The sequence below is a fragment of the Falco rusticolus genome, chromosome 2 (assembly GCF_015220075.1).
Source record: "Falco rusticolus isolate bFalRus1 chromosome 2, bFalRus1.pri, whole genome shotgun sequence".
Lineage (NCBI taxonomy): Eukaryota > Metazoa > Chordata > Aves > Falconiformes > Falconidae > Falco > Falco rusticolus.
Window position 1 is genome coordinate 118,456,173 of NC_051188.1, and position 27,931 is coordinate 118,484,103.

Genomic DNA, 27,931 nt, shown 5'->3' on the forward strand with positions numbered 1-27,931 from the left:
TAGGTATGTGTACGTATGTGTGTGTATGTATATATGTGTATATATACACACACACATATGTGTGTGTATATATATATATATATCTGTATCACGTCTGATATATAAAGAACTGGAAGCTAGCCACTTGGTAGCTGTGAATTCTTGCCCAATTAGCAATGCAAACACTTAATAGGGTTGTTAATGTTTGATTAATCGTTATTATATAGACTCACAGTGCCATCTAGAGACCGCGTCCAGATTTTGAACAGCTTTCAGACCTGATGTTAGAGGAACAGAGAAGTCTTTATTGTCATACTGAAGGTTTCATACGTTACTCCCGGAGCTCGCTGCCTTTCACTGAAACAATGCCTTGCTTTGTGGTTATTAGTATTATTCCGTTTTGAACATGGGCTTATCGAGTGACAAGCCTTTGTGGGTGTTTCTTTTTGCAACCTGATCTTAAATATGAAAATGTGAAGAAGACTGGGGACTGGTGGAAGTGGGCTTAAACAAAACTAACCCTGACAATCAAGCCCAATCCCTGATGTGACCTGAACTGCAGCTGTGTTGTTACACTCCAGAAGGCACCATGCTCTTGCAAGATAATCCTTGTGAACTTCCAGGCTAATGCAGGTGGCACGTGTTTTCCCGTGCTGAGTTTATTGGGATGGGGGTAAGGCTCAGATGGGCAGTGCTTTGTATTTCCAGCCTTTCTGGTGAGGCTTGTACTGGGCAGCCTGCCTGCTTGCTGCTGGCCAACATGCTGTTTTCAAGCACACAGCTTCACAGCCGTTGCAAGAAAGGGGATGCTGCAGGCACAGCCGAGCAAGCCTCTGGGGAGCCTTACTTCTGCTCTGTGCTGTAGGGAAAAAATACTTGGCAAAAGCCACTTATCAGAAGGACCAAGGTAAACAATCTGGGATGAGCAATGGAGAGAAATAACACATTTTTAAAAAATTTTACTGATTTTTTTTATAAATATTAAAAAATGGTTTTTTATTAAACCCAAGAGACCTAATTAATGTCCTGTAATGACAAGAAACCAGTCTGAATTTTCCTGAAGCATGAGTTGAGATCTGCCACGGTAAACAGTCACAGCTGTGTCAGAAAGTTTGGGATTCAGGTGGCCCCAGGGTGAAGAGCCAGCGCCAGGAGCTGGGTGGCACGGCAATGTAGATCTTCCATGGCCATAGCTTGTGTCCTTCAGTCAGGCATCCAAAATCCGTTGGGTTATGTCTCTTGTCTCTGCAGAGAAGGTACAAATGTTTCATTTAACCCCCAAAAGGACACTCAGGACCCACAGAGGTGCTGTCATTTGTGCTTATCCTTCCCGTTCTTGGCACTTTGATAGAGAAGGGAGAGGAAGGTTTGAAAGCCTGGGAAGCTGTATAGATTATTTAGGGAAGTCCAGTTATTCCACTGTACTGGCAATCCCACGCTCAGCCCTTCTCAGTGCCCGTACAGCATATCAAAGCTGAGATGACAGCTACTCCCAGCCCTCCCAGTTTTTTACTTTACACTGGATGCTTGAATATAGGTGTTGTCTTTGTGTACTGTGCAAGCTTAAAAGCTTCTTTTCTTCCCTTTAAAGTAGAGTGTAAATGGGGATCGGGTAGCCAAATGATAACAATAAAATACTGTGTGGGTTGAAAAAAGAAAAATCACTGGCAGGCAACACTTGGTCTACCTGGACCCTCATGCCTCCCAAAAGCACGTCTCTACATCTTCTTGAACAAATTGCTCTTCCCTTGGCAGAGGGAGACTCTGCTTCTTGCTGCTCCAGGGATGAGCATGTGAGGGTGTTTAGCTATCACAACCTGGTCTCACTATGTTGTTTTTGTCCCATGAAAGGTTTTTTCTCTTCTGGAAATGAAGGCAGAATGGTGCGAGGAGCTTGGTGACTACCCCAGCCGACCCTGGAGCTGTGCATAGCTGCACCCAGGCTCTGCCAGGTGACCACTACACAGAGTAAATCTCACCCCTTTCTGAGACAGCTGACAGAGTGTCTGTGTCAAGGACAGGCAGGAGCCAAAAGAAATCTTTTATAAAGTGCACACCACTGCTTTCTCCTCATGCAGCCGCTGCACAGCCCATGGGGCAGCCCTGCTGTCACTGTGATGTCCCTGGAGAAACCAGGGTAGCCCTGTGCCAGGGTGGGTGAGCAAAACCCTGCCTTGCTGCCTTCTGTTCCTGCTCTTTAACACCTAAGATATTTTTTTTTTCCCCACCTTATAGAAGAGCGGAATCAATCGATGAAAATGGGACATACTAAAACGTGAGGGCTGGCCTCAGCATCCTGCTGCGGTCCTCAATCCAGAGAGTAAAACCAAAGCGAAAAGGACGCAGAGTATTTGGGCTTCTCCGTCGGCACCAGGCACAGGGTGCCATGTATCCAACACCCTGACTCTTTCCCATGATGATAAAGAGCCTTCCTTGGTTTTTTTTAACTCAGCCGAGTGAAACGTAAAAAGGGGAAGAAAATGACAGCACGTCCCAGTCAAAAATATTGGTGCAAGGGAGGCCTGAGGAAGCCTCCTGAGCTCCGCCTTGGTTATGGATCCCACCCCCTCATACCCCTTCACAGGACTAGTCAGAATGGCTGAAAAAGCCCTCTCTGCCTTTTTTAGGTGGATATATGGGCAGAGGTGTATCGCTTAATTGTAATACACTAATACAGGCCGGAGATTGTTCTTTGGTTGTCGTACACCAGTTACCTTGTTGGTCCCTTCTTAGTTTCTCTACATACTTTAGTCGCAGTCTGAAACAAATCACTGGACAAATTCTGTACCTTTATCCAGAAATCTGTTTTCTTTCCCACTATGAAAGGATTTTCTCGCTTGTTTTGGGGGTCTAAAGTTTCACACTTGAATACCTATCTAAAACCAAAGCCTACAGCCCCAGTCTGCCTGCTGTTTGCCCAGTCCTAAACATAAAGCCGTCGCATATGTTGCTGTGCGAAGCCAAGTGAGATGTCATTTTATGGAAGTTGTTGAGGAAACCTACAGAGCTCCTTCAGTTTGACAGGGCAATTTGTTGAGTCACTTCAATGTGACAAGTCAGCGTGACAGACCTCTGTATCTTCAGCAGTCAAGAAATAACTCTAAGCCAAAACCAAATGCCCAGCATGTAGCAAAGAGCCAGGGGTGCGGAGCAGAGGGGTCTAACTGGGCTCTCTCAGAGGGCGCACAAGAAATCAGATCTACTTGATTGTTTGCTGATAGCTCTGTTAAAAATTAGTTTGAGACTAATGTCTTCAAATTTGTAAGGAAGCCTGTGGGTAAAACCTGCTTTTGCTGTAACTCCAGATGTTCCACTTGCACAGTTTTAAAGTCATGTTCAGGGCTTTCTCCATGGGGACGGGGACTGGCACCCATGGCTGGGACCAGGCAGGCCCTGCTGAGACCAGGGTTTGTTGCTGGACCTCAACTGAAAGCAGCTCCTGAGTCCAGGTCACTGTCCCTTAGGGGCACCAGGGTCCCCTGCAGCCATGCCAGCTACCCCATGGTAACCAAAGGGTTTCTGCATTGCATTTTCTTTCTCTTGGTCCTAATTACAGTTACAGAGCATTTGGGGGGGGGGGGGGGGGGGGGGGTCGGGGGGTGAGGGTGGTGGTGTTTGCATATATTTAAGTGATGTCATATAACAAGTTCTTTCTTCACAGGTGAGAAATAAGGTCCTCGTGAATCCATATCCAAACAGATATCTTCTCTTGATCACAGAGGTGAGACAGCGGCTGCAAGCAGGACAGACTCAACAAAACAAAACGGTGAGGGCTGCCACACTTGCACTACCAGTGTGTCAAGTTACAGAGCTAAGAGCTGAGACACAGGGAAAATTGCATAGTAAGGCTTATTTTGCTGCTTTTTAATGCAGCACTTCTGTATACATTGATTATAACAGTCTCTATGCAATCACGCATTCTTATCCTTCTCTCCTCTAGAGGAGTTAAGTGAGCTTTGTTGATAAACTCCCAGATTTCCAATGAAAAAAATTGAAGTGTTCAGGCCATTAATTTTCATTCCTGTTTCCTTCTTCCTGATTAATTTAACCAGTGCAGTGGAGTTATTTTCAGAGGCACCAAGGCAGAGAGTCATTTCACACAGCTTTCATGCTGTGAGATGGAGCATTTGGGTTTGCATATGAATTTGATAGTAGCAACAGTAGCAGTGGGAAGCTTTCCGTGCCAAAGGGAGTCAAAACTGAGAACTCCATCGCCAAGAGTTAGTCAGTTATAGCTGTGCTGCCGTAGTTCAAGTCCTTTCTTTCTCCCCTCTTCATCAAGTAACAGAAAAAACATTCCTGCCTGGCCCAGCAGATCAAATCCAAGCATGCTGTAAAAACATAACACCCTTGATAAATGTTGGCCTCTACTAATTTGTGTCAAAAAGAACAGAGGCTCGCTAACTAGACTAGAGATCTAGAAGAGTTAATTTTGGCTGAAGAGCTAAATTGTAATCTGGTTTCCTAAATCTTAATCTACTTCTTTGCAAACGAGTGAAAACTAGTAGAAGATCGGTTGGGGTTGGGGGAGGGTGTTTCTCACTGAAACAGGGAGGTGCCTCCGCAGGTGAATAGTAAGCTGCCAACATGATGCTCTTAGGCTCCAAAACCCACAGAACATGTGGGACTCCTCACATGGCTTCCACTCAGGTCAATTATAGAAACTGTCTTGAAAAGGGAAAAGTTCCCCTGCTCAAATGCAGCGGTGCTGGAGGACATCAAAACTAGCTACCTGAGTTTGATCTGAGAAGCTGAAGCAGTGCAGGAAAACCATACTGCAGTTCAGTCCGCGGGCTGTGTTTACACAAAAGCCATAGCTCTAACACTGCATACGGCTCTGATGAGTCGCTTGCAGTACATCAATATTTGCTCATATGTCTTCAAACAAAATAAGGTGAAATGGTCTAGATGTTTCCCCCTCTATATTATTCTCTTCAGCCTGTGGTTGTTGTTAAGGAAAATAGGATTTTGTTTCACTTGCCCACCCTTTTTTTTCCTAGTTCCCCTTCTTTCCCTCCTGTGGTGGTTTGCCTCCACCTTTCCCTTCACCTGTGGCTCACCTCATCACTGACCTGCTGCATGATTGTCTTTGAGGCATCTGTCGCTCTTCCCATGGTTTTAGTGCCCCCCACTTCGAGGCCTTTTCCCAGGATCTCACTTAGGCTTCTCGTTGCACCCTGCTCCCTCTGTGCCCCTGTTGTCCATCTCTGTCCCTTCCATCCCGTGGTCTGCACTCTCCTCAAGGGGTTCCCTCGGCCTCTTTCTGGGCTTTTCTTTGAGGAGTCCCAGCAGGCCGTGACTGAGATCTTTCTCCCACTTCTTTCTGCTGCAGTCACCAATGCCTCCACCAGTTGGTGACAACTGGCTGACAGACCCTGCTAGGTTAACCCCCTCTGCCCAAGTTAACCGATGCATGCGCTGGGACCCCTGGCTGCCCAGCTGTCCTCCCTTACAACCGTTCCTCCCCTTATCTTCCCCACCACAGAGCACAGCAAAATGGACACAAGAGCTGAATATCACTTTCAGTGGAGCATCTCTAGGCTTCCACATTCAGTTTTCATCGCAACTTTGCAGATTCTGTCTACCAGCCCCAGGACATGCCCTTTTAAACTCATCTTCACCGGTAAGGTTCTTCCCTAGCTCTCCTTCCACAGATTTTGTCCTCTCTTATACAAAAACTGTACTCACTTTGTTACGAAAAGAAGTGTATTCCTTACACTTTCTTTTTCTACGTATCTGCTAGTGACCGTTGTTGGACATATAAAAATACCTTGTGGTTCAAACTAGGTGGGCAGTCCTAATGCTTTGGCTTTGATACACTGCACAAATCCTGCTTCAAAGTTCTTCTAAGCTGTTCTTTTGACTCCATTATTATTAAGTCTCTGACTTAAACTCCCATTTGAGTTTTAACCTAGTTGATACTCTCAAGCATAAGTATGAGGATTTGGGTCTGTCTGCCTTGCTTGAGTGGACTCAAGCCTAGGCTCTATGTGAACGTGTCTTGTAAACCACTGAGGGTTTGGAGCATTGTTTTGCCCTGTGCATGCACTGCGCTGTGCCCTGGGAGAGCCTGGCTCTCTGATCGCCTCTGCAGTGTTGCCCAGACAATCAGTAAAGGAATAGGAAGTGTTTGGTAGTTGAAGGCTAATAATTAAATGCTGGCATCAGAGTGGTTCAAAAAATTATGCAAGAGCCCTCTGAAGCTTACACATTATCATCCTCTGTTTTTCTTTACTGTATGCAGTGCCTAATTACTACAGAAAAAAAGGTGTTTTCAAGTTTATGCAAAGGTGGAAACCAGCAGCACTAGGACAAGCCACTCTTCCAAAGTGGTAAGCTGTAGCTGCCGGGTACACAGCGCCCTGGACAGGATGATGGCAACTTAGTGACTAGGAAAATCCTAGAAAGGGTAAAAAGACCTATTAGTAAGAGTAAACAGAGAAGGTAAAAAAATGTCACTGTTGATGCAACTCTGGATGTGAAGGGTGGATGAACACCCTGGTCAGAGTCTTGTTGTCAAACAGTAAGGCAAAGCCTACAAAAGGAGAGTTTTATAGTGAAGTCATATGGGACATAGCAGGAGTGTAGAAATGTGATTGTCGGTGGGTTTTGTCATCTCCCGCAGCTTTATTTGCACATTTAACAGAGAGGCAGTGCTGGGGGGGACATTGTGATGAGAACTGACTTCTTACTGCCTTGAGTGAATTGTTTGATGTGATATTTGGGACCAATGATGTCTTAGGAGCTGGATTTTCAGGGTCTGTAACAGTTAACATGAAGCAGGACTGTCAAACCGGGGGAGGGGGCTGCTTTTGTGAAAACAAGGCTGAAGAACAGGCTCCGTAGCTCTTGAAGATTGTGTTATTGTAGTATAGACTTGTTCTGAGAAAGTCTATCTCTTACAAAGACCTGTGCCGTTTAGGATGGATTGAATGAACTTCCAGTCTATCATTTTTTGGGTGGAACTGGTCTTTCGCTGAAGTCTGCAGAGGAATTTTGGTGGCACTGAGCTCCTGGAATGTCTTTCCAGTCAGCCTGAGCGGTTCCTCTGCAGGCAGGCAGCAGCCGAAGAGCCACAGTGCCCAGTGCCCGTGGGATTCCACATCCCTCAAGCATCTGCTCTCCACTGCCTGGCCAAAGCCTTTCTGGAGGCACCAAGATCTCTCTAAGCAGACACTTTATGCCGCCAGTTTCCTCAGTTTAAAGACACTGAAAAATGTCAGTGGAAACCTTTTTTCCCCCATCTCTCAGGTTTTCTGATTTATTTTTTTTTTCCAAGAATATCAACTCAAATACAAAAATTGGAAATATAAGCTCAGGGAATAATTGACTGTGGATCACTGAGAATCCTGACAGCAGGGTTGCCAGTGAGAAGGGAAATGTTACTTTTGTGACTATCTTGCAAGTAAATTTTTAAGTAAAGTTCTAGATGATTTCAAGACTAAAACCCCCTACTTACACATACTCATATATATATATATATATAACATTTTTTTAAAATGTTTGGTTCTATGACTTTTTAATTCTAATTTTAGCACAGAGAAGTTTGCATTTTGAAGGATCGTTTTCATTTTACTTGTATTTTAAAAACAGACAATATGTTAACACGGTTATAAATCAGGGTTTTCCTCCTAGGTTTCATGTTATTAGAAAGCTAATGGCAGAGTTCTGGAGCCTTGGGGATTTACTCTGGCACCGCACAGGCAGCTCTAGCAGCAGTCCTTAAGTAATAGACACACTAGTTACATTTTCTTCTTTCATTTACATCATAACGATTTTTCTTTCAGTCTGAATGAAATCTTGCCATCAACAAATACCACAAAATAACTTTGTACCCAGGCACGATACGTTGCAAAAGTACAGGCTGGTGTAGATACAGTGCTACAATTGTGAATTCTGCAAAATTAAATGTAATTTGTAACTACAATAGTACTTCTTGCAAAAACCTTTGTTGGTTGAGTTTGTACAGTAAGCCTCAGCACTGGGACTGCCTAGTGACACAGCTCAGCGAGAACTCAAATTTTCAGGAGCCTTAGCTAGAATGCAGCTTGCTTTGTGCTTTCTTGTGGTTTTGCTATCTGGTCAAACAGCAAATGACCCTTCAGCTTTCGGCTTTGCTCTCAATAGCTGCCAAGCACACCGGCTGTGCTTTTCGCTGCTTTCAACCACAGCTTTCAATCTCCCACACCCTCCCCAATTATTCAGTGAGCACTCAATGTTGATGAGCAGCCCAGCTCTTCCTCAGATTTCCTACACTGCCAGGAGATGCTATCAAGAGCCTTGCTGTTAGAGCTGCAGCCAGGAGAGGTGGTAGAACCAGAGCTCTCAATGTGCTGGATAATATGAGGTGTCACTATGAAAAGCCCCCGCTAAGTTTTACGCTAACAGGAGGGAAAACTGAAAATGGGTAAAGGCAGGAGTACGGCAGAAAAGAAATTAGATGGTCGAGCAGGACTTGGCTGCCGGAATGGTGCTGGCCTTCTGTAACAGCTGTTCTCCGTAGGGAAGAGGAGCTAACTGTCCTGCTCTTCTAATCAAAAGATTTTGTTCCATTATAGGCATCAAATTTTACAGAAGTAGTAGCCACAGTGGTGTCAGAGAAAACCAAAGAGAGCGCTTGCAAGAAAATGTGACTTGTGGGAAGAGACTGGAGGAATTAGTTGCACTTAGTTGGGAAAACACGAGGCTGGCTGAAGGACCTAAGTGTTCTGACATACGGAGGGGTTCTAGGAAGCGATGATCTAGCTGTCTCTTTTCACATAGGAGTAGGAGCAGCTCAGGAGGCAGTCTCTCGGGGAAAAGAACTTTGCTTTTTCCCCACTGACATCTGAAAGTTAGTCACTGCAGGAGGCTATCCTGGGAACTGTGAAATCTCCTTTGGTGGATAAGGAGAAAAAACCCAACCTAATCCTATTTTGGAGTGGAGTAAAACTGTTTTAAAAGCAGATGCACAACAGCCACAGCTTGGTTGGTGTAGCCAAGATTTGAGTGGCAATGCCCAGGGGCTCAGCCCAGCATGACCACCCCAGCTGCTCAAGCCCCGCCACCTTGGGGCATCACTGCCATTGTACCTTCTTCCCAGGCTCTCATCACTAACTGCACACAGCTTGGAGAAGCTCTCAGAGTTTTTTTCCCCTCTGAAATGAAAAGCCCTTGTTGTCACAAACTTGCCCACTATGGTTTTCCCCAGGCAGGGTTACAGCAGCTTCCAGGGTGGGCTCCTCCGCCCAGCTCCACTCCGGATGCACAAAAATGATGATGCCATGCAGTATCCTGAATTCACTGAGAAAGACTCTGCTCCTACCTGTCACGTAAGCAACACCCCTTCTAGCCCTTTTCTGTTCAAACGAGAGCCTCTCTGACTTCAGGCAGTCTGGAAATTTCTATTGGTGAACAGTGGTGAAGAAACCCAGGTGTAGCTCTCTCTCTGCCTCCTCCAGCCCACAAACTGAAATCCATACAGATTTAATTTGTTTCATTAAATACCATTATTTAAGTACATAATTTAATTAATTTACATTTAACACCATGGGCTCATATTTCTGATGGCTGCTCAGACTCAGCTGACACAGCACCCTGGGCATGCAGGTTTGTGTAAGCCAAAAGTACTTGCTAAGTTTCTTAAGCCAGTTAGGAAATGCTTGCTCAGAGTCTGCAGCTAAATTTGGCCCACGGAGATATATTGGTATGTAATCCCAACACACGGTGAAGATTTGATGCTGCATGGTACGAGTTGTGGTGAGGCTTGTGGCACAGCTCTGTGGTGGCCAACATCTCCCACTGTCTTCCAGGTATTTATGGTGTCCATCAACAGGTAGCCCAGGCTGTGATGCACAAGTCCTCTTTTGTCGTTGCCAGACCTTTCATTTTTGCCCTGAATTAGCCCACCAGGGCCAGAGCAAAGCATATATATGTATGTGTGTGCATACAAGGTATGATATGGAGCTCCTGTGTCTGGCCACCAAATGATGTTGGTTTAGCGACAGATCAAGCCATGTTTACAGCCTCTCTTTTCTCTCACCCTCCCAGACCTCTTTCTCTGGCATATTTCTATGATTTCTGCTTTTAAATGAAGCTCCTATTCCCAGATTCACTTGAACACTACAGGTAGGTAAGGTAAGGTAAAAAGATCATATTAATTCCTGGGTGCCCTCTTCTATTGAAGGGAGCTGTGGAAACTTGTTGCCATGACATATGCTTCCCAACTTTTCAACTCCACCAAAGCCATTCTTGCTTCATGCACAGTGCATGGAGAACCACAGGAAGGTTTTCTGTGTCTGAAGTTTCTGGTTTACAGTTAGAACTTCTGCTTGGGAATATCACTTCTTTGTTTGAATAAAGAATTGGAAGCCTTAAAAGGAACTAAAAATCCATCATTGCACAACTCCTCCCTCTGATCATGACTCATGATGCTTTCCAAGGCAAGAGTTTTTTCAAACAATTGTCTTGGATTAACCAGAGCAAAGGTCTAATCTTGCCACGTAAAACATGTCATTGCCCCTGCCCCCGGCCAACAGAAATACCTCAGATGCGCGACCACGCTTGTCAGCAAATGGAGTGCATTGCACAGAGAAGGCCACCTGACTAGTTGCACAATAAATTCCTTCCTGTCCTCACAGGAACTTCCCACGATGGTTGGAAAATGTGAATTTTTGCTGAGGTTCTAACTAGAGCTAGTTATGCAGTTGCACACCACTAAGGAAGTCCACGGTCCCAGGTTCTGACCCAGTGCTGTGGCTGCTGGGACAGAAGCAGGAGCTGGAGTTTCTTTTTTGCCTGGAAAGCACAGTGGAAGTGTTTCTAAAGAGGAATGGAGACCATACCTGTTTTTGTAGTAGGGAATTGCTATAGGTGCACAAATATAGTGAAGAAAGCAAACTTTCCTCAGCAGGGAAAGCTACTGAGCCCCCTGTGCCTTCTCTTGAAATGAAGGTGGTTTCACTTTCATTCTTCTGCATCTGGAGCAGAAAGAAGCAGGTAAAAGGGTTGGCTTCCTTAGACATAAAAGTAGCAATTCACCACCATCTAGTGCTGCTTGAGATGCTGTAGTTATTCCGACTGACCTCCATCTGCCCCAAAAGGTCACGAGCCTGCCCGTGGCAGCCCAGTGTCACACCTGCCAGCCCTGTGTGGCCATCTCACTTGTCCTAGGATGTCTCCTGCAGCACTAGGCACTCGTTCAGGCACCTGAATCTGTGCTCCCAGAGGATTTCAGAGGCGATTCAGTTCAGTGGGTTTTAGACTTAGAAACCAGGAAGACCGAGCAGAGCCTCACCAGTAGTGGTATCCACAGTTGAGTACCAAGTTCAAAATTTCTTATTTGCACCGGTGTAAGCACCAGTGCTCTGATACTGCAGGAGCTCAGTAACTGCCCAGACCTTGAAATAAGGGAGGGGGTTACATGTATTAGTGATCATGGCTGATAGTATCTTTCACTACATTCAGTTACTTATTACCAAATCTACTAATATGTGATGTCTATTCCAGCCCCTTTTACTTTATGCTAAGTCTTTCTTCCAGTTCAAACCCTTCTGCTGTCCTTGTTTCATTTTCTTTAAAATCTTTTTCTGTTTGGCGTACTGAATTATTTTATGACAGGCTAACTCCTTTCTCCCTTTAACCAGAGCTTTTCCTTTTCAAATCTTCTTTCTCTGTATTCTCAAGCTTCTGTCCACTTTTCCCCTTCTTTTTTTTAGTCCTACGTTATTACACAAATTATTTTTTTCATTAATTTTCTGATAATCCTTAATTGTTATACCACTGCAACATTAACTCTTCCCTCAACTGTAACTCCTGATTGCTATTCCAAAATTTCTCATCCCTTTAGGCCTCTTGACATTGTTGCAAGGTCTCTGATAAAGTCACTATCATTTAAGTTCCTTGATTTAAACTCTACTTTATGTCCCACTTAAGCATGTTTTCATTTTTTTTTTTGAGGTCCATTGCCTCTTCCTTTTCAATGGTTGTTAAGTATTCTTCCTGTCATTCCATTGTCTTGTTCTCTTTCACCCAGTCTCCCCAGTTACTGCCCTGTGCACCGTACCCTCTTCCTGCCCCTGCCACGCTTCCTCCATCCAAAGCATCTCCTGATCCCCACTTCCCCTCGCATGATGCCCTGTTCCTGGCTCTCAGTGTCATCTCAGACTTCACCGTATCTTTCCAAAGCCAGTGCAAGGCTTCCGAAGAGGCTCGATGAAACACAAGCGTGCTGACTTAAAGACCGGCACCAGCGCTGTGTCTGCCGTTGGCAGGGAAAGGCAAAGGCTGGGCAGGGAGGAACCTATGCTCCTGGTGTGGCCAAAGGAGGAAGGTGGGCAAGGCTGGGGATGGGGACTGCTGCTGGAAGGAAGCTCCAGCTCCTGTTTCTCCTTGAGCACTTTCATCTTCTCAAAAGCCTATTTTGCCACCAGAGCAGCACACTACTGAGCGGTCAGCGGGCAACCTTTTGGTCAGCCTTTTAAGGAACCTCTAGATTCAGTTCTGTGAGATCTACTGAAATTGCTGTTTTCTGTTTCTGCACGTAGCTAATGAGGGCTTTAGGGAAAATTATGAAGAACATGTACCATTGCCTTCCTTAAAGATGTACAGCTGTTTCCTATCTGCTTTCCTTTTGATGCAGGGGAAAGGGACCCTGCCTGAAGCAGGGCAGCACTGAGCAGCCGCTGCTCGTCCTGTGCAGAGCTGGGCTGCTGGGGCAGCCGGTCACCTCACGCTACCTCGTGGAAATCTTCTATTTATAAGCTACGTACACAAAAGCCCCACGGAGTCCTGACCCATAGGAAAATACAGGTATATCTGATAACAAGAAGAACCTTTGCCATGTGCTCTTAAGGACGCTTGCAAGGTGAGGGGAGGTATTTCCCCCCGCTGCCCCTGTGGGGATGGGGACTTATCAGTAATCTGTGGTCACTGCAGTACAGAGTTCAGCTTTAACTTCACCTTGGACTTGCTACTTGTAGGTTTCTCTCTTAGGGGTATCTGTTTTTCTAACTCCCTAAATTTCTTTGACCCTAAACTGTACCAGTTTGCTTTATTCCTGAACTAAGATACCATCTAGAAATGCTTAGTGTCATGCATGATTAACTTGCAGTTAAAGACACTAATGTTACTATAAGAATTTTTTGTGTACAAAGTTGTCAGAGTAAGAAATATTGAAGTAACAGCTGCATATACAACACGGCTGTCCTTGCTCATCAGTGTTCAGCCAGTATTTACCCTGTTTTTTCCACAGGGTGTTTTTTCCACTCTGTGGTCAAGATGCCAGCGGTCACTATATATCACACTTTGTTTCTCTATCAAAATCCTTGCATAGCTCTACAGGTTATTTTGATGAACTCTGTTTAAACCCTTGCATAAACAGATAATTGCTTTTTTTCTGGAAGTCTTTCTGGAGCATTCCGTGGCTTCATGACTGAGGCTGATCAGGACATCACAAACACTCATGTTCTTTTCTCAGATTCACCTATTAATTTTGAACAAAACCCACAAAAGTTCCTATAGATAATTTCCCCCTCCCCTATACATTTTTTATTCCTGTATTCATTTATTTATTTTTATTCCTGTATGTATTACTCCTGTAGGATAGCCCAGTTACGGCTTTAGCAAGGTAGATGACACACAGGAAAATAATGGTCATAGGACTGACCATCCCCACCATCACACCTGATCCTTTATCATACTTTATTTGCACAAAGGGAGGAGAACTGAGATTTTGCCAGCACCATGCCATAACTCTGGCATATCCTAACTGTCAAGTGCTCGTCGTCGTGAGTTTCTTGGAGTTTGGTAAAATGGGGGAGGATTTGTGAAAGAGAAGGGGTGAAATATCAGAATGGCATCTTTTGGCATTCCCTTGTCTTCTGTGTGGATCATCAGCAAGGTGGATCCTGGAATCGCACCAGACAGGTCCAATGTCACCAGTACTAACAGGGTAAGTGGCAGCAGTGGTGCCGGTTGTTACTGTCTTGAAGTGAAACTGCAGGGGTCATTGCCTCGGGGCTGGGGGTTCACAGGTGTGGTCTGGCAACAGGGAAACCATGACACATCACAAGGACTTCATAGTTCAGAAGGAGTTGGCCCTAGGTGTCAGAGACAGGAGGTGAACATACAAACAGCACGTTTTGAAATCAAGAAGACCCTTGCCAGTTGCTCATGTAGCTGGACTCCACTTTGACCTTGAGACCTGCTTCTGCAGGTCTGTGGGCTTGTCCCCTGGTCCTTGGCTTCCAGCAGGGAAAGTACAAAATGCCTGGGAAAGCATCTTCCATGGAGCAGGGCAGCATTCCCCTCATCGGGGAGCAACAGCTCTACACGTGGCTCCAGCTGGTCCTTGTTGAATTGACAGCAGCTTCCTGGGAGTAGCAGAAGACACTGTCCGACCCCCTTCTCCTTCCTGCCGTACTTTCTAAATCACGGCACAGAGACAGCAGAACTTCTTGATAAAATAGCTATACTTTGGAAATAAGAAAGGGAGGGGTGGGGGGAATGCTCTGCTTTGAAAAATCTCATTCTCAAATATTGCTAACTTTCACCAAAACTTGAAGAATCAAGTAAACAAAAAAAACTTTAAAAAAAGAAAAAAGAAAAAAACTTTGGGGGCTTTGTTAGCTGTGTTAGAAGGCAAGTCTGGCAAGGAAAGGAATCCAAGCATCCCCTATTTGCAGGGCTTTGAGCCACTTCAAACGTAAATGTTAACTTAAAAATGTAACTATACTTTGGTGTCAACTCAGCTATTGCAGAGCTTAGAAATGTGATGCACAAGTCAAATGTCTGCTGACATAACATGACAAAAGATATTTTATCTTCCCTTCTGATATAGAGTGTGACCCATGTAGACAAACCATCTCCCATTTCCTGCCATCGCTGCTTTCATGAGCCGCGAGCACAGGCTGGCTGCCGCCTTGGCTACAGACGGGTCAGTGGTAACACCACGAATGCACTCACGTCCTTAGCACCTCCAGCTCCAGCTGTCTGCGGGCAGCTGCACTTGGAAGAAGTCCGTGTTTTAATGCTTCTGCCTTTCTCTGGACTTGCTTTCAAAGGTGGGAGACCTTGGTTTCTGTTGTCCATGGAGTTCCCATTTTTTCATGGAAAGATAACAAAAAGAGCCTGTGAAGATCTGCTGACCAAGAATGGAAGGAATGGTAGCTATTTAATACGAGAGAGTGAAAGCGTGGAAGGAGCCCTGTGTCTCTGTGTTTTGTAAGTACTCTAACATTAAATCTTTTATGTGTTTTCAGATAGATGCAAAGACACGTGTTCATCTTCTCTAGCATTAATGGTTCTTCCCTAATATTAAAAGACTCCACAGGGGTGTGTATGTATCCAAGTAATGCTGGCTGCCGTAGGCTTCCATCACAGTGCATGGTGAGAGGGAGGTGTTTGCAAGAGACATTTTATACAGCAGAGGAGAGATGAGCTGTAATCTGTCAGTGCTGGCTTCTCTGCAGCCGGTGAGGGGAACCCAGAGAAAACAGCTTAGCCTGCCAAAACACGGGAAGAACCTTACCGAATTGCCGCCTCTCTAACGATGGGTAAATAGCATTTTAGCACTGTTGAGGCACAGAAAAGCCTCACAGTAGGTTACAAAATAGTTCCTTCTTCATGGGCTTCTTGTCTGATGAAATCTTAGCCTTGAGCTTCGAAGGAATTTTGTCCGATGTAAGAACATAAGCTGAGGCAGAAAGCTATAATGTCCTGCTTGAATTCATATGACAAGTCCATCAACAAGATGGGCATAGAAATTCGCAACATCTTGTCTATAACTTTTATTACTACAACTAAATTTTTATAATTTTCTTTTCCTGTAGGGAATAGCACTTTTCTTTCCCTTTCAAGAAGCCTGTTTTACACTTTTCATCTATAATTGATCTGTTCCTAATGCATTCAAAGTTTATAAATTAGACTCAGAGTCTTTGTTTGACCTTGTGAGGTTTCCCACTCTCCTTGAGGATGTGTTTCAGTGCGACATGAAAAAAATTTAACACCACATCTAGGTAATTCAAAAATACCAGAAAATGTTTTTATCAATAATCAAAAAAGCATTACTTTTGAAATGAATCAAAGGAGAAAGGAGAAAAAGGGAGAGGGACATGGAGTGCTACGGGGCTGATAGGTGGAAGAAAGGAGGTCAGTGAAATGATGGAGTAAGAAGAAGAGAAATAGCAAGTGGGGGGCAAATAGAGCGCTCAGGGTGGGGGCTGTGGCAACCTGCCTCCAGTATGGTGTGGAAGGAGGTGATGCAGGGAGGGCAGGGGGTGTAGGAGGGAAAGGGCATGCATATGCTGTCAGAAGGGATAAATGAGGATCCTGGCACAGAGGAAGATGAAGAAGCTAGTCCCTGGCGTGGGAAGGTGGCTTCTGAGCTCTCGTGTGGGAGAGGGAGATGAGACAGTGAAGGGCTTCTTGGGCGTGAGCCGTGAGTTTGAACTATGGATGTAACACAGGACCTTGTTTTGTGGGCAGAGGTGAGTTGACATAAAGATTAAGCTTGGTGCCATGCTAACACAGTTGCTTTCCCTTTCCTGGTGTTTTTTTGTTTGTTCGTTGTGGGTTTTTTAAGGGCAAAGCAGATCTATCTTATGATAGCTGGAGCAGATAAAAATCTGTCACTGGTGTTCTGGGCAGGCATCTGAAAAAGCATGTGACTTCCAGATAGCCTCTGTGGGTTTTAGTGTTAAAAACTTAAAAACTGTAGTGTTTGGTGTATTTGACTTTAACTCATGCATTAACAAATGTAATAGTTAAACTATAGGGGTGGCAGCAATGGTATAACAGCTGCTGGCTGGCAGAGGTGAAAGCAAGGGCTGGCTTCAGATAGCAGATGGGATGGTGATGGTGTGTTGGCTCAGAATTGCCTCCAAGACTGGTCCGTCTGTAAGTAGTTGTCTCAGCAGAAGAGAGCTGGAAGAAGAAAGAAGAAGAAAATCCTAAAACTGGATGCAGTCAACCCTGAAACTCTCAGTGCTGTTTCCACTCTTGGATTAGGGTTGCATCTTAAAACATTGCTTAGCACCTAATACGGTTGATTCACAAATGATGCACACCTCTCAAATTAGTTGATCCAAGGGCAGAGATGTTGATCCACTTGCTAGAAAAAGCAAGCAATTCTTTATCCTCTACTGACTGAGGGAGGGGAGGGGAGGGCACTCCCAGCTTGTATCTGGGAGTTGGAATGGTGGGACAAAAATCATCTCTTCTCTAGTCGGGCATGGTGCACAGCTCTGCCAATAGGTCTTCCTCCACAGCACCCTGCTGCTTTCATCCAGAGCTGTCCCAGGTCTCTGACAGCACCTCAGTGTGGACCTACTGCTCTTGCTGCTGTTCTCCTCATGGTTCAATGTCATTCTCCCAGAAAAAGCTCCTCTCGCCCTGCTCTTCTGCCACTGGATCTTCCCTGTGCCCAGACCAGGCACTTTATCAATTTGTACCATATGCATCTGTTGGTAATTATTTAGTAGTTCACATGGAAACAGAAGTTTCCATTTTAACGTTAGTTTCATGTTTCCTTAGTAAAAATTGCAGTAGCCAAATAATATCCAGGCAGTAACCTCTCAACATTTAGATGATCGGTAAAGAGCAAGTTTCAAAAATGATCGGTTGCTGGTATTTTTTTTTTCTTACTTCTGTGTCTATGTGTAAATAATGAACACCCACATTTATAAAATACTCTTGAGCTAGGAACATGTGAATTTCCACAGGTATCTCAAGGAGGCAGGAACCAAAAGATGCATCCCTATGATGCAACTCTGTTAATTCAAGTAAATCTATTCTAACTGGAAGTCTTATCCTGATCTCAGTCCATAGTAACTTTTTTTGCGGAGCAAAGTAGTTTATTTCCAAAGTTCCCATTTGTTTATGCACAAGTCCCCTGAGCTAGGCTTTCACCCCAAGGTTCTCCCTCTCGTAACAGCTCTATTCGTGTAGCTACAGCTGAGGTCCTCCTGATGAACATGTGCACCAGTTAGAAGAACTTCTTTTCAGATACTGCTCCCTCCCTGCCCTCACTTCCCCACGGGTGTGTGTTTCTGTTTGGGGTTTTTTGGGTGTACATATTCTATTTTCTGCTGTGGTATGTATTTCTTTGCAACTTTACTGCCTTTTTTGATCGTGCTTATGATGTCCAGTTCATTTCCTCAATAGCTGCCATTGGGGTATTTGATAAAGTTTTTATTTCTGTTCACAAAATACATCCAAAGCCATCAGCAGCCTGAGTGTTCAAACATTTGCATATTATGAAAAATAATAATAACCCCTGGGAAATGCAAGGAATAGTTTTCTCAGAAGTAGGACCTGTGCAGTCATGTTCTGGGTGCTGGTGACTGGAGGCTGTTCTACTAACGTCTCTCCCAGAATTCAACAGCCTTCTTGTGATACAAGTGCGATATGAAGTTTTGGGAGGGATCATGCGTGAGGAGAATAAGAAGACAGACGAGGGGGTGGGATGTCTGTGGAATCAAATTACTCTTCTCTAAAGGTCTGTGTTAGGTTTAGTTCCTAAGTTCTTTGAAACTTCTGGTTAGAGTAATCTTATATTTCACCATAGGAAACATTCTCTCATTTTGCAGTCTCAAGGGTCCCTTCTGTTTTGCTTTGCTCTCTCTGTCTCTTTCGTTTTTACTGCACAGCTTCTCATGTCTTTAATACTAGGTGCTGTTTGCAGACGTTTCCAGTCTCCTTACGCTTTGTCAAACATGTGGTGTCTCCTCCTCCCACCACAGCATCCGCTGTCGGCAGCGGGGGTCAGATGCTCAGCCCACAACATACCCAACATCACACATGCTCTTGAGTCCAGTATCATGCACATCTCCAGCTGTACTCTGGCCAAGGCAAACATAGTCTAGGTGGAAGTAGCCTGGTACATGATCACCTCTGGAATATGTGAAGGCACAGATGGCTTGAGGGGTCACTGTGTGGGGCAGCACGGGGGGAACAACAGTATGGCTTTGTGGTGCTGCAATTTACTTGAGGGCTCCCACGAGGAAAGCAGATTGCATGAAAAGTATTCTGCAACTTCCCACTCCTGTGTATGCCTTGGCAACCTCCTCCCCTCTTCTCCAGAGAAATGTCAGATCTCATGCAGAAGGTGAACCGCAAGATTTCTACAGAATCATTCTTTACCGCTATTTAGATCAATAGGGTTTTCTTGCTCTCTCTGCCCCCTCACATCTTTCCCAGCTTCTATCAATACGATCAAAGACATTGGCAAGGAGTCTTTCACGGCATCACTCCGTACCAATGTGCTTGTTTCCAGACAGCATTGCAGTCTTGTGTCCCGTCCCAGGTGACTCATCCTTGATCTCAGCCCTAGGTCAGTCATTTGCAAGGTGATTGCTTCTCCTGTGGCCATGGCTGTTGTTGGAAGCCAGCCCGTTTTCCCCTAGAGTGTGACCTGAGGGAAAGAGGGGCACCTCACTTTTGTCTTTGGAGCTGTTTAAGTCTTCCTTATAGCTCCAGTTTTGAAGGAGGGGTACGTGATTAGTGCTGTCTTTCCATTGTGAAAAGGTTGTCTGATGAGTCCAAGCTGCTGTAAATGAGAAAGTCGACCAGGTCACGGCTCCCCTTCTCACTGCTGATGGAGATACTGCAGTTCTCTGTGACACCTGTGCCAACCCTTTGCTTGCAGTTTATTCCCACGTCAACGTTTGCACAAAGTGCTTTCTAACGCCGTGAAGAAACTCCGCTCGTGTCCAGCAAGGACTTAGGCGCCCTGTGGAAGCAAGGACTCTTCTCTTACATGGCACCTGCATTCCTTACATGGAATTTCAGGGTCTAATCTGTGGTTTACCGCCTCAGGACAAATAATACAAGCTCTCGGTGACATCCAGCCTTTTCTGGATGAGTAAACTTGAAGCCTTTTCACTGCCTTGACTTACTGCATCTATTCAGTTGGAGCTGTAGTAGTACAAAACCCAGCATAGTAACGCACTAAGCAGCTGGAGGAAAGCTCAGGTGGGTAGCTGGTGTGGAGGTGGGCTAGCTGGGCATGCTTTGTCAAGATCTGTGCTACTAAGCACAGTGTGGTGGCTGCAGGTTGATCAGAGCACTCGTAGCTACATTTCCCATACGTGGCCTGACTCTGCAGGGCAAAGAAGAGTGCCATACGTTTGGTCAAAAATCAAACAGATCTGCATAGCAATGTAGCGAGGGTCAGATCTGAATTGGCAAGGCATGATAAAGTAATAGTTGGGTTTCTGAGACGCAGGAAAACAACATGCATGAGTCATTTTGGCTAACAGACAATTAAAGATATGCCTTAGAGAATCTCAAGTCTTTTTAAACCTCTGATACATGAATCAAATGGAAAAATGAATGCATATACATACATCTATAGAGATATAGATATCAAAATCGATGCTATTCAGCATTGGGCATTCCTTTAGATTTGTTTCCTTGGGTGTAGTCTTTCCTTACGTTGCAGTTTAAGACACAAGCAAACAAAACCAAAACCTGGCTGTGAGGATCAGCCATAGCAGTCTAAGCAAGTTGCAGTGGTCTTGATAAAAAGCCTGATGTATGCAACAATGTTTTTCGCAGCTTTGAAGACCTCATCTACACTTACCGTATCTTCAGGGAGCACCAAGGATATTTTAAAATACAGGTGAGTAACTCTCATCTCACCTGTAAAGATCGCACTAAAGATCATGATCTTGACTAAAAGAATTGATATACGTGGACACCGTACCTTAGAAAATATTTCCAAGTTTACTTTCCTCTCTGCTCAGTTCTAGACTTTTTAATGTTATAGGTATATTTTTACATATGAGCTGAGAAGTAGCTATTATCTTTGTAGAGCTCCCTTATAACCGAAGTGGATCTGTTATTCACTGACCAGCTGCTTTCTGATTTGACCATTTCTCTTAGGTGGCATTGAAGAAAAAATCTATCGCTTTCGTTACTGCCTCCTGTTCCTAATTAGCTTTTCCTATGTGAAAGCTCTGCCATTGCACTCAACACCTTGTAGGGACTCAGAAGAGTGCAGTGATCTTTTTGATTTAAAAGAGATGTATCTATCATTCTGTGTGATTCTGAGGCACAGAACCACGGATTTGAAGCGATGACCCCAGATAAGGCTGCTCGTCGCTTGAATAAGCGTCAGAGCAGACTGCATCGATCAAATCCCTAGGCAAGGTGAGAGGACCCTTCAAAAGCTGGCTCACTCCTCCACTAGTAGCAGGGCACCCACGAGGGCTGCCAACAATTGAGCAGTATTGGAAGGGAAGCAGCTCGCTCCATAAAGGACACACCAAGCTCTCACATGCTGGCAATTTCTTGCCTATTAGTGGTTTGGACTGAGTACGAAAGACACAATTTCCCGTGACGAATAATGGTTTGTTGACAGAAAATAATCTAGTTTGGACTATAGACACTCGACTGGGGTTTGCTGTCATGCCTATCAGCAGATAATAACTCAATATAACTTTTTGGGTTTTTCAAACTCCGTTTTCCTTACAAGGTTTTGCCAAAAATGTGAAAGAAGGGTTCTGTTCTTCCAGTCTTCAAGTCAGACCGGTTTGGCTGACTAAACTAATAGACTGAAATAATATATTAGTGGTGGAGGGGAGACTGTTTGAGGGTTTTTAAGAGCCAGATTCGGCCATGAACATTCTAGTTGTAGGTTGACCCCAACCAGCAGCTAAGCACCCACACAGCTGCTTGCTCCCAGGAAAAGAAGAGCAAGAGGAAACTCCTGGGCCAAGATGAAAGGCAGTTTCATAGGTGAAGCAAAGCAAAGGAGTTGAGTCACTGCCTTCCATGGGGAGGCAGATGTTGATCCACCTCCAGGAAAGCAGGACCTCAGCACATGTGATGGTTACTTGGGAAGACAAATTCCATAAGCACAAAGGTTGCAAATTTCCCTGAATTTTTATTGCTGAACACAGTGACAGATGGCATGGCATGGCATGGCATGGGATAGCCCTTTGGTCAACTCAGGTCCGCTGTCCTGCTGTGTCCCCTCCTAGCATCTTGTGCACCCGCAACCTACTTGCGGGTGGAACAGAGTGCAAGAAAGAGACAACCTCAAGGCTGTATGAGCACTGTCCCACAGCAGCCAAAACAGGGGTGTGTTATCAACACTTGATCACAAATTCGCAACACAGCGCTATACGGGCTGCTAAGAAGACAGTTAACTGCATCCCAGCCAGAGCCAGGACACAGAGGGAGTGGCACCGGCCCATACAGGGCTGAAGGGAAGATAAAGGCTGCAGCAAAGCAAAGCAAGAGGTGTTTCCTTGTTAGCTGGCAAAGGAAGCAGCCCCGAAGGCCCACTGAGGCCCAAAGGACACGGCCAACGCAGGGCTTTTGGGTGGATACACATCTGCTGCCTCTGCACATGTCCTTTGCGCGACGATGATGAGATTTTGTAAAACGTTTGGCTCCTGCTGCTCACATGCTTGTTTAAATACAACGTTTTCAGTGAGAGCTAATTACGGTGCCCCTGAACTTCTGTCCCAAGGCCAGCGGGAAGTCTGTAATGCCATTGCTCTTTGATGCTCTGCTGTACCGCATTGCTGTAGCACACATCTGAGACAATATTTTCAAGATGTTCTTTTCTCAAAAACCAAGACAGTGAGGGAGGTTACACAGTGCCATAGCCACACCACCAAACAGGTGTCCACAGCGTGTCAAGTAGAGTACAATATTTTGTCACCAAATCTATTTACAAAACAGCTTCTTGGTAAACAAGAACCAGTCTGTTGTTCCTGTCATTGAGGGGACTCCATGCAAAGGGCAGTTGCAAACAAACTTTATTTTTGCTTTCCTTGCAGACTTCCGAAGGTGTTCCGGAGAGGCATTTCAGAACGTTAAAGGACCTCATATACACTTACGAGAAGCCAAATCAAGGACTAATAACAAACCTCCGCTACCCATTAAAGAAGCCAAACACCTCGCGAAGAAACCTGGGGTTCAAGTCAGGAAAGGATGACCTTTATGATGGTGAGAAATTTAGCTCTGCCTTTGTGGTTTGGGTTTTTTTACAGATGACTGCAGTGACAGGTTTGTAATGAATAGCTGCTACGTGTCCCCTGAGACCAGCTCCCCTGGCAAGTTCAGCATCCTTCTTTCTCTCTTATGGTCAGTGGAAAGTGGTTATTCCCAGCTCACAGATCACATACCCTCATCCCCCACAAATCAACACGTTAAAATTACACAAGATACAGAAGGCAAAGCACGATGGTGCCCACAGCTCACTCCTTCATGGGCCTTGATGCTTCTAGTCTGGGGGAGGCTGAGGGCCACCTTTACCCCGTGAGGTTCTGCCAGGCTGCCGGCTCCCTGCGCTTCTCTGGGCATGAAGGCTGTCTTTACGAAGACACAACCTTCAGTGTCCAGGTTGAAAGCTGGTTTTATATCAAAATCCAGCTCAGTTCTTTTTGAGATGCTGGGGACGGGGAGGAGGGGGGAAGCCAGCCAGCTTGTGGTTTGTTGTGATTGGTATTTTAAGTTGGTGTGTTGAAAATAAGAAGCATATAACCTTGTGCTGAGGATCACAGCTGTGGAACCAGAGAGTTCAGTCTCTGATTGCTCTTCTGCTACTTTATGCTCACAAGTTCCAGGTATAAGATAAGGATACAGCGTTTCTGCCTGACAGAAATGTTATGCAAATGGCTACAGTAAAGGTGGAGGTTTTCACAAGGCGGTAGACCATGCTTTGTAGTCCCGTGGCATCTTTACGTCTTTGTTTTGGGGAGGATGACTAGAGATACTGTTGGTAACTTGTCAGCATCTCTCAGGCATTTGAAAGCCATTCTTCACATCGCTGCTGCCTGATGCTCAGCTGCAGTATCTATCAGGTCACAGGCTGCAAAATAATCTTGAAACTCTTCCAGGTCCTCTAGGTGTAACGAGAGCCACAGTGAGAGCATGTGTGAGCAAGGGAGATCCTTCCATTAAGTACCATTATTGTAAAGGGAAAAAAATCTTGGCATATGCAGTCTTTTGTGTGATTTGTATCTCGTGACGATGGCTAGCTACAATGCGGTCATGTGGGCCAGCCTCTCTCTGCTGCAGTCGTACCTCCTGTCGTAGCGTGCTGGCAGATGCTGGTTTCCTGCACACACCAAGAGTGCAGCAGCTCCGGCGCTCCCTGTGCCAAGCCGACAGGATGGGATGGGAAGGGGCGAGCTCTCCCCACCGCTTCATGCACTACGCTGCATGTGTAGGGGCCAGTGCAGCAACAACCTGTCTGAGAGAAACAGCAGCAAAGGGACATTTCCAGGGTCTCCGACATTACATTATCACTTGTACCACTGTGCCACATTTGCTCTAAAAACATTTTTCTGGTATCTTGTCATTGCCGTTCCAGGGAGATGGAAAATGGTGCAGTAGCATGGATGTATTTTTAGGAAAAAAATGGGTGTAATGCATATTTTATTGTCTGGTCCTGCAACGTGAACTTTTCTAGAAGATGCACGTTTCCCTGGTCTGGGCTCACAGGGAGGGGAAAAAGCCCCCCACCTTTCATTTCACTACCAACATGTTTGTGGGTGCCCATAAAAATGGAGTCTTCTCAAAATAATCAAATTACTTTGGAATTGTTGACGTTCAATTTTAATTTCAGTTTCACTCCTACAGCATTCCAAACTTTCCCCTCAGGCTGCTTTATGACATGCTCCCAGAGGGAGCTTAGGTTAATGGCGTGGCATCTCTCTCTCTCTGAAATGCAGGCACCACACAGAACCCCGCGGTGCTTTCCCAAAGCAAGAACCACACTCTTCTGGCCCGTGCCTTCGTGTTGCGCCAGCAGCTGGCCTTTGCAGCACGTGCACACCTGAGCACGCCAGTGTGACCAGTGGGACACCTCAGGGGACTGGAGTCACAGTAGTGGTTGTTGGGCATTTTTGAACGTTGTTTTCTAGCCTGGGAACACTGTGGCTGAGGGTGGCTGCTTCAAGGGACAGGAAGTTTCCATAGTGGAGACCGAGTCCCAGGCATTCCATTTCTGCCTTTCCCCCAGCTTCTCAAACAACATAACGCACCTGACAAGGTCTGGGAGGGAGAGGAGGTTTTAGGCTCTCCTCCCTTGATTGGAGGAGAGTTTTTCCGCTGCATTTTAATTCAGAGAAGAAAGGGGGTGTTATGCTATAGTTAGAGCTATACCTCAGCTATTGATGTTTTTACCAAGTAGGGACGGTTTCCAGCATTTGGCTGTTCCTCAGGAAGAAGGGGTCTCACACTGTGCAAGAGCTTGCTGGCTCAGGAAAGGCAGTGCAGGCTTTGGCTCCCTGCGGGCTCCTGGAGGACCCAGCCCATAGCACGTGGGACCTAAACCTGGCCCTGCAACAGCAGAGAGTACGCAGAGAAACCAAACGGAGTTACTGACACCTGCCCAGCGACACAGCCACTGGCCAGCCTGCTTACCATGGGCTTTCAGAGGAGCCGCTTGCTGTAACAACATCTTTGGGGTTTATTGATTTCTTTACAGAAATTGATGACGACGACTATGTCACTGTCTTACCCTGAATGGTCTGCAACCCGATGATTTGCGAAGCTGCCGTTTCGGGCTGTGCCACGGCTGCCAGCTGGGCATTCCCCGCTGTGGATCTGTACCTCTGGAATTAGTCTGCTCCTTTTACAGACTCTCAGACCAGCAGTATTTTCTCCCAGTAGATCCCATACAAGCTACTATATGTTTTTGTTCAGCAATAAAAGAAATAATTTTTATAACGGACACATGCATCCATATCCATACATATGGACGGAAAGGTATCTGTGTGCATCTAAGTGTATTTTTGTCTTTCAGTCAGCAAATAGTCCAAGGTGTCTACTGCTGAAATGAACAATCTGTTAGAAAGCAGCAAGACAAAGACAAAAAAAATGCATGTGTGTAAAACAGTAGTTTATGGCAGAACTGATAGGTGTGTGCAGGAGCGGGCTGGAAACTAGGACCATGCATGGCAATCAGTTAGCTGAGGGGAATGTGCTCGAGCTTGTCTAGGCAACAATTAACACGATGAGACTTGTTTACAGAGCACAGGGGAGTGGGAGCCAAGGATGGCCCAAGGAAAGGTAACACCTTGCTGTTAATTGCTGGTAGTTAACCACCAATCAGGGATTGCCTAGTATGCAATGCTTAGCTTCAAGAACCAATCTGTTTAAAACGCGCAGCTTCTGAAAGTGTATAAAAACTCGTGCTTCTGTACAATAAATTGACATTTGCTTGCATCAAGCTGCGCCCTGTCTCTTCATTCGCCACAGGTGTGAATAAAAATCATACACAATAAAAAAAATTGATCGGCATCATATGATGCTTAGAAACCTCCAAACTCTGTTAAACCTCTAGACTCTGTGCACGACTGACATTACCTCATTGCTCCATAACGGGAGAGTATTTCAGCTCTGTCAAGGAATACTAATATTATCCTGTAGTTTGGAATAATCTAAATGAAAACAAAAAAGGCTGTGTTAAGTCCACACCATAAAGAATTAATCAACAACATGAAAATGGTTTGAAATACTTGAAATATTGCAGAATGCTTCTGGTAGATTACAAGAAGAATGAGAGTTCTACATGCATGTTGGTATGAACATTTTTTTTTTTTTTTTAATAGGACCTCTAGGTATGCGAATGCTTGCCACATTTCATTTGCCACTGCCGTTACCTGTGTATTATAATGTGTATGGGTTTGGGTTTTTTATAGTGTAAAAATTTGCTTTAATCTTACTCCTAATTTTAAATATTGAGCATATTCCTTTGTTCTGAAGGTGGCATTCAGCTAAGAGCCAAAGCCAGAACTGGAACATATGTCCTGATTCTCCCAGTCGCTAGTACCAACCCCCTCTCTGTGATCTTGACAAAGGCATTTATATTGGTTTTGCATTTGTTTAAGACCTTTCCCAAATTATTTATGTATTTTGACGGGTAATACTAGTTAGATTTCTTTCTGTTACATTTCTTTCACACCGCTATTTGTTAAAGGACTGTTAGATCTTTCAGTGCTTTGGACTTCGTTATGAATTTAACAGTGCTTACGCTTTTTGGTGCCAGGATCAACTGGTACTTCTAGCATGAAGGAGACAAAAAAATAAAACGGTGAATAAAGTCCAGCATTGCCAAAAATACTAACATATGTGTCCAAAAGTCATTAACTGAAAAGAAACTAGTTGTCTGTGAAGAACAGTATTATCAGAGAGAAATAAACCCGCCTTTGCTCTGTAGAAGGGCGCACAGCGATGTGCCTCTCTCTTTGCAGAATTCAGCAGCTGCCTGATGGTCGGTTATCACGTGTATCCAGACAGCACAGCTGCTGTGCTGAGACATCCCAGCTTGAGCAGCCTGGTCTTGAACAGCACACAACACTACAGCGTTTCTGAAAGGAGGGTCTCGGCAGTCCCCCACATGCTCGGTCAGTCACACTGATTTTCCGCCTTAGGAAAAGGCGGAGTGACGAGGAATCCCTAGTTGAGGGATCTCACGCTGCCATGCTTTGGACTAGGATCCACAGTGCCACGGTGGCTGTAGCTCTGGATGCTGCATCTAAACCCAAAATTGCATCCAAGCCCACAGTCCGGTCTCTTCTCAGGCGTCGCCTCTGAGGCAGTCAGCAAAGCACAGAGCCTGCAAAACAACGACCCATGGAAAGGAGGAAGCAAGTGAGCAGAAATTTACATTTCAATTTACATTACACTTCCATTTACAACATGCAGCTGTGATTTACAGGAATACTTGTCAAGGGTGAGAAGACACTTAATTGACTTTTAATGGCCCTTGCTGTGTTGGAGCTGATGGCTGCGCTTGCTGCGTGTCAAGTCCCCGTGCAGCTGCGTGCGGGGCGGCGCTGCGCCGGAGCAGAGCCCAGAGCCAGAGTGCCCCGTGTCCCCGCAGCGGGGCGCCAAGCCGAGGCGGGGGGCGCCGGGGGCGGGGCCGAGCGGCCGCACACCACTAGGGGTCGCTGTGCGCCGCCCGGGCAGCCCACGGGCCAGCGGGCGGGGCGCGCGGCGCCGGCACCCA

At 45.4% G+C, this 27,931-nt stretch overlaps 1 protein-coding gene across 8 annotated transcripts; it reads left to right on the plus strand.

The window, feature by feature from the left end:
* The first annotated feature begins 197 nt into the window (after window positions 1–197).
* On the plus strand, window positions 198–27,046 carry SH2D1B (SH2 domain containing 1B). Of its 8 annotated transcripts, XM_037378218.1 has the most exons (8): window positions 199–1,931; window positions 3,641–3,745; window positions 5,465–5,602; window positions 12,599–12,768; window positions 14,798–14,893; window positions 15,021–15,180; window positions 20,515–20,578; window positions 22,749–25,397. In XM_037378218.1, the coding sequence occupies exons 6-8, from the start codon at window positions 15,047–15,049 to the stop codon at window positions 22,983–22,985; spliced, it is 435 nt and encodes a 144-aa protein (XP_037234115.1). In that variant the 5' UTR covers window positions 199–1,931; window positions 3,641–3,745; window positions 5,465–5,602; window positions 12,599–12,768; window positions 14,798–14,893; window positions 15,021–15,046; the 3' UTR covers window positions 22,986–25,397. The 8 variants fall into 8 exon arrangements, 7 of the variants coding, with proteins under 7 accessions (XP_037234117.1, XP_037234115.1, XP_037234116.1 ...); XM_037378220.1 differs by lacking the exon at window positions 14,798–14,893 and having other exon boundaries at window positions 198–1,931; XM_037378219.1 differs by lacking the exon at window positions 5,465–5,602.
* The last annotated feature ends 885 nt before the right edge of the window (window positions 27,047–27,931 follow it).

Excerpts from the sequence above, each read along its gene's own strand:
- SH2D1B (XM_037378216.1), top strand. The coding sequence starts at position 14,987 with ATGCTTCTGCCTTTCTCTGGACTTGCTTTCAAAGGTGGGAGACCTTGG. Across the intron at positions 15,181-20,514 it reads GCCCTGTGTCTCTGTGTTTT|CTTTGAAGACCTCATCTACA; the intron begins GTAAGTACTCTA and ends TGTTTTTCGCAG. Across the intron at positions 20,579-22,748 it reads AAGGATATTTTAAAATACAG|ACTTCCGAAGGTGTTCCGGA; the intron begins GTGAGTAACTCT and ends CTTTCCTTGCAG.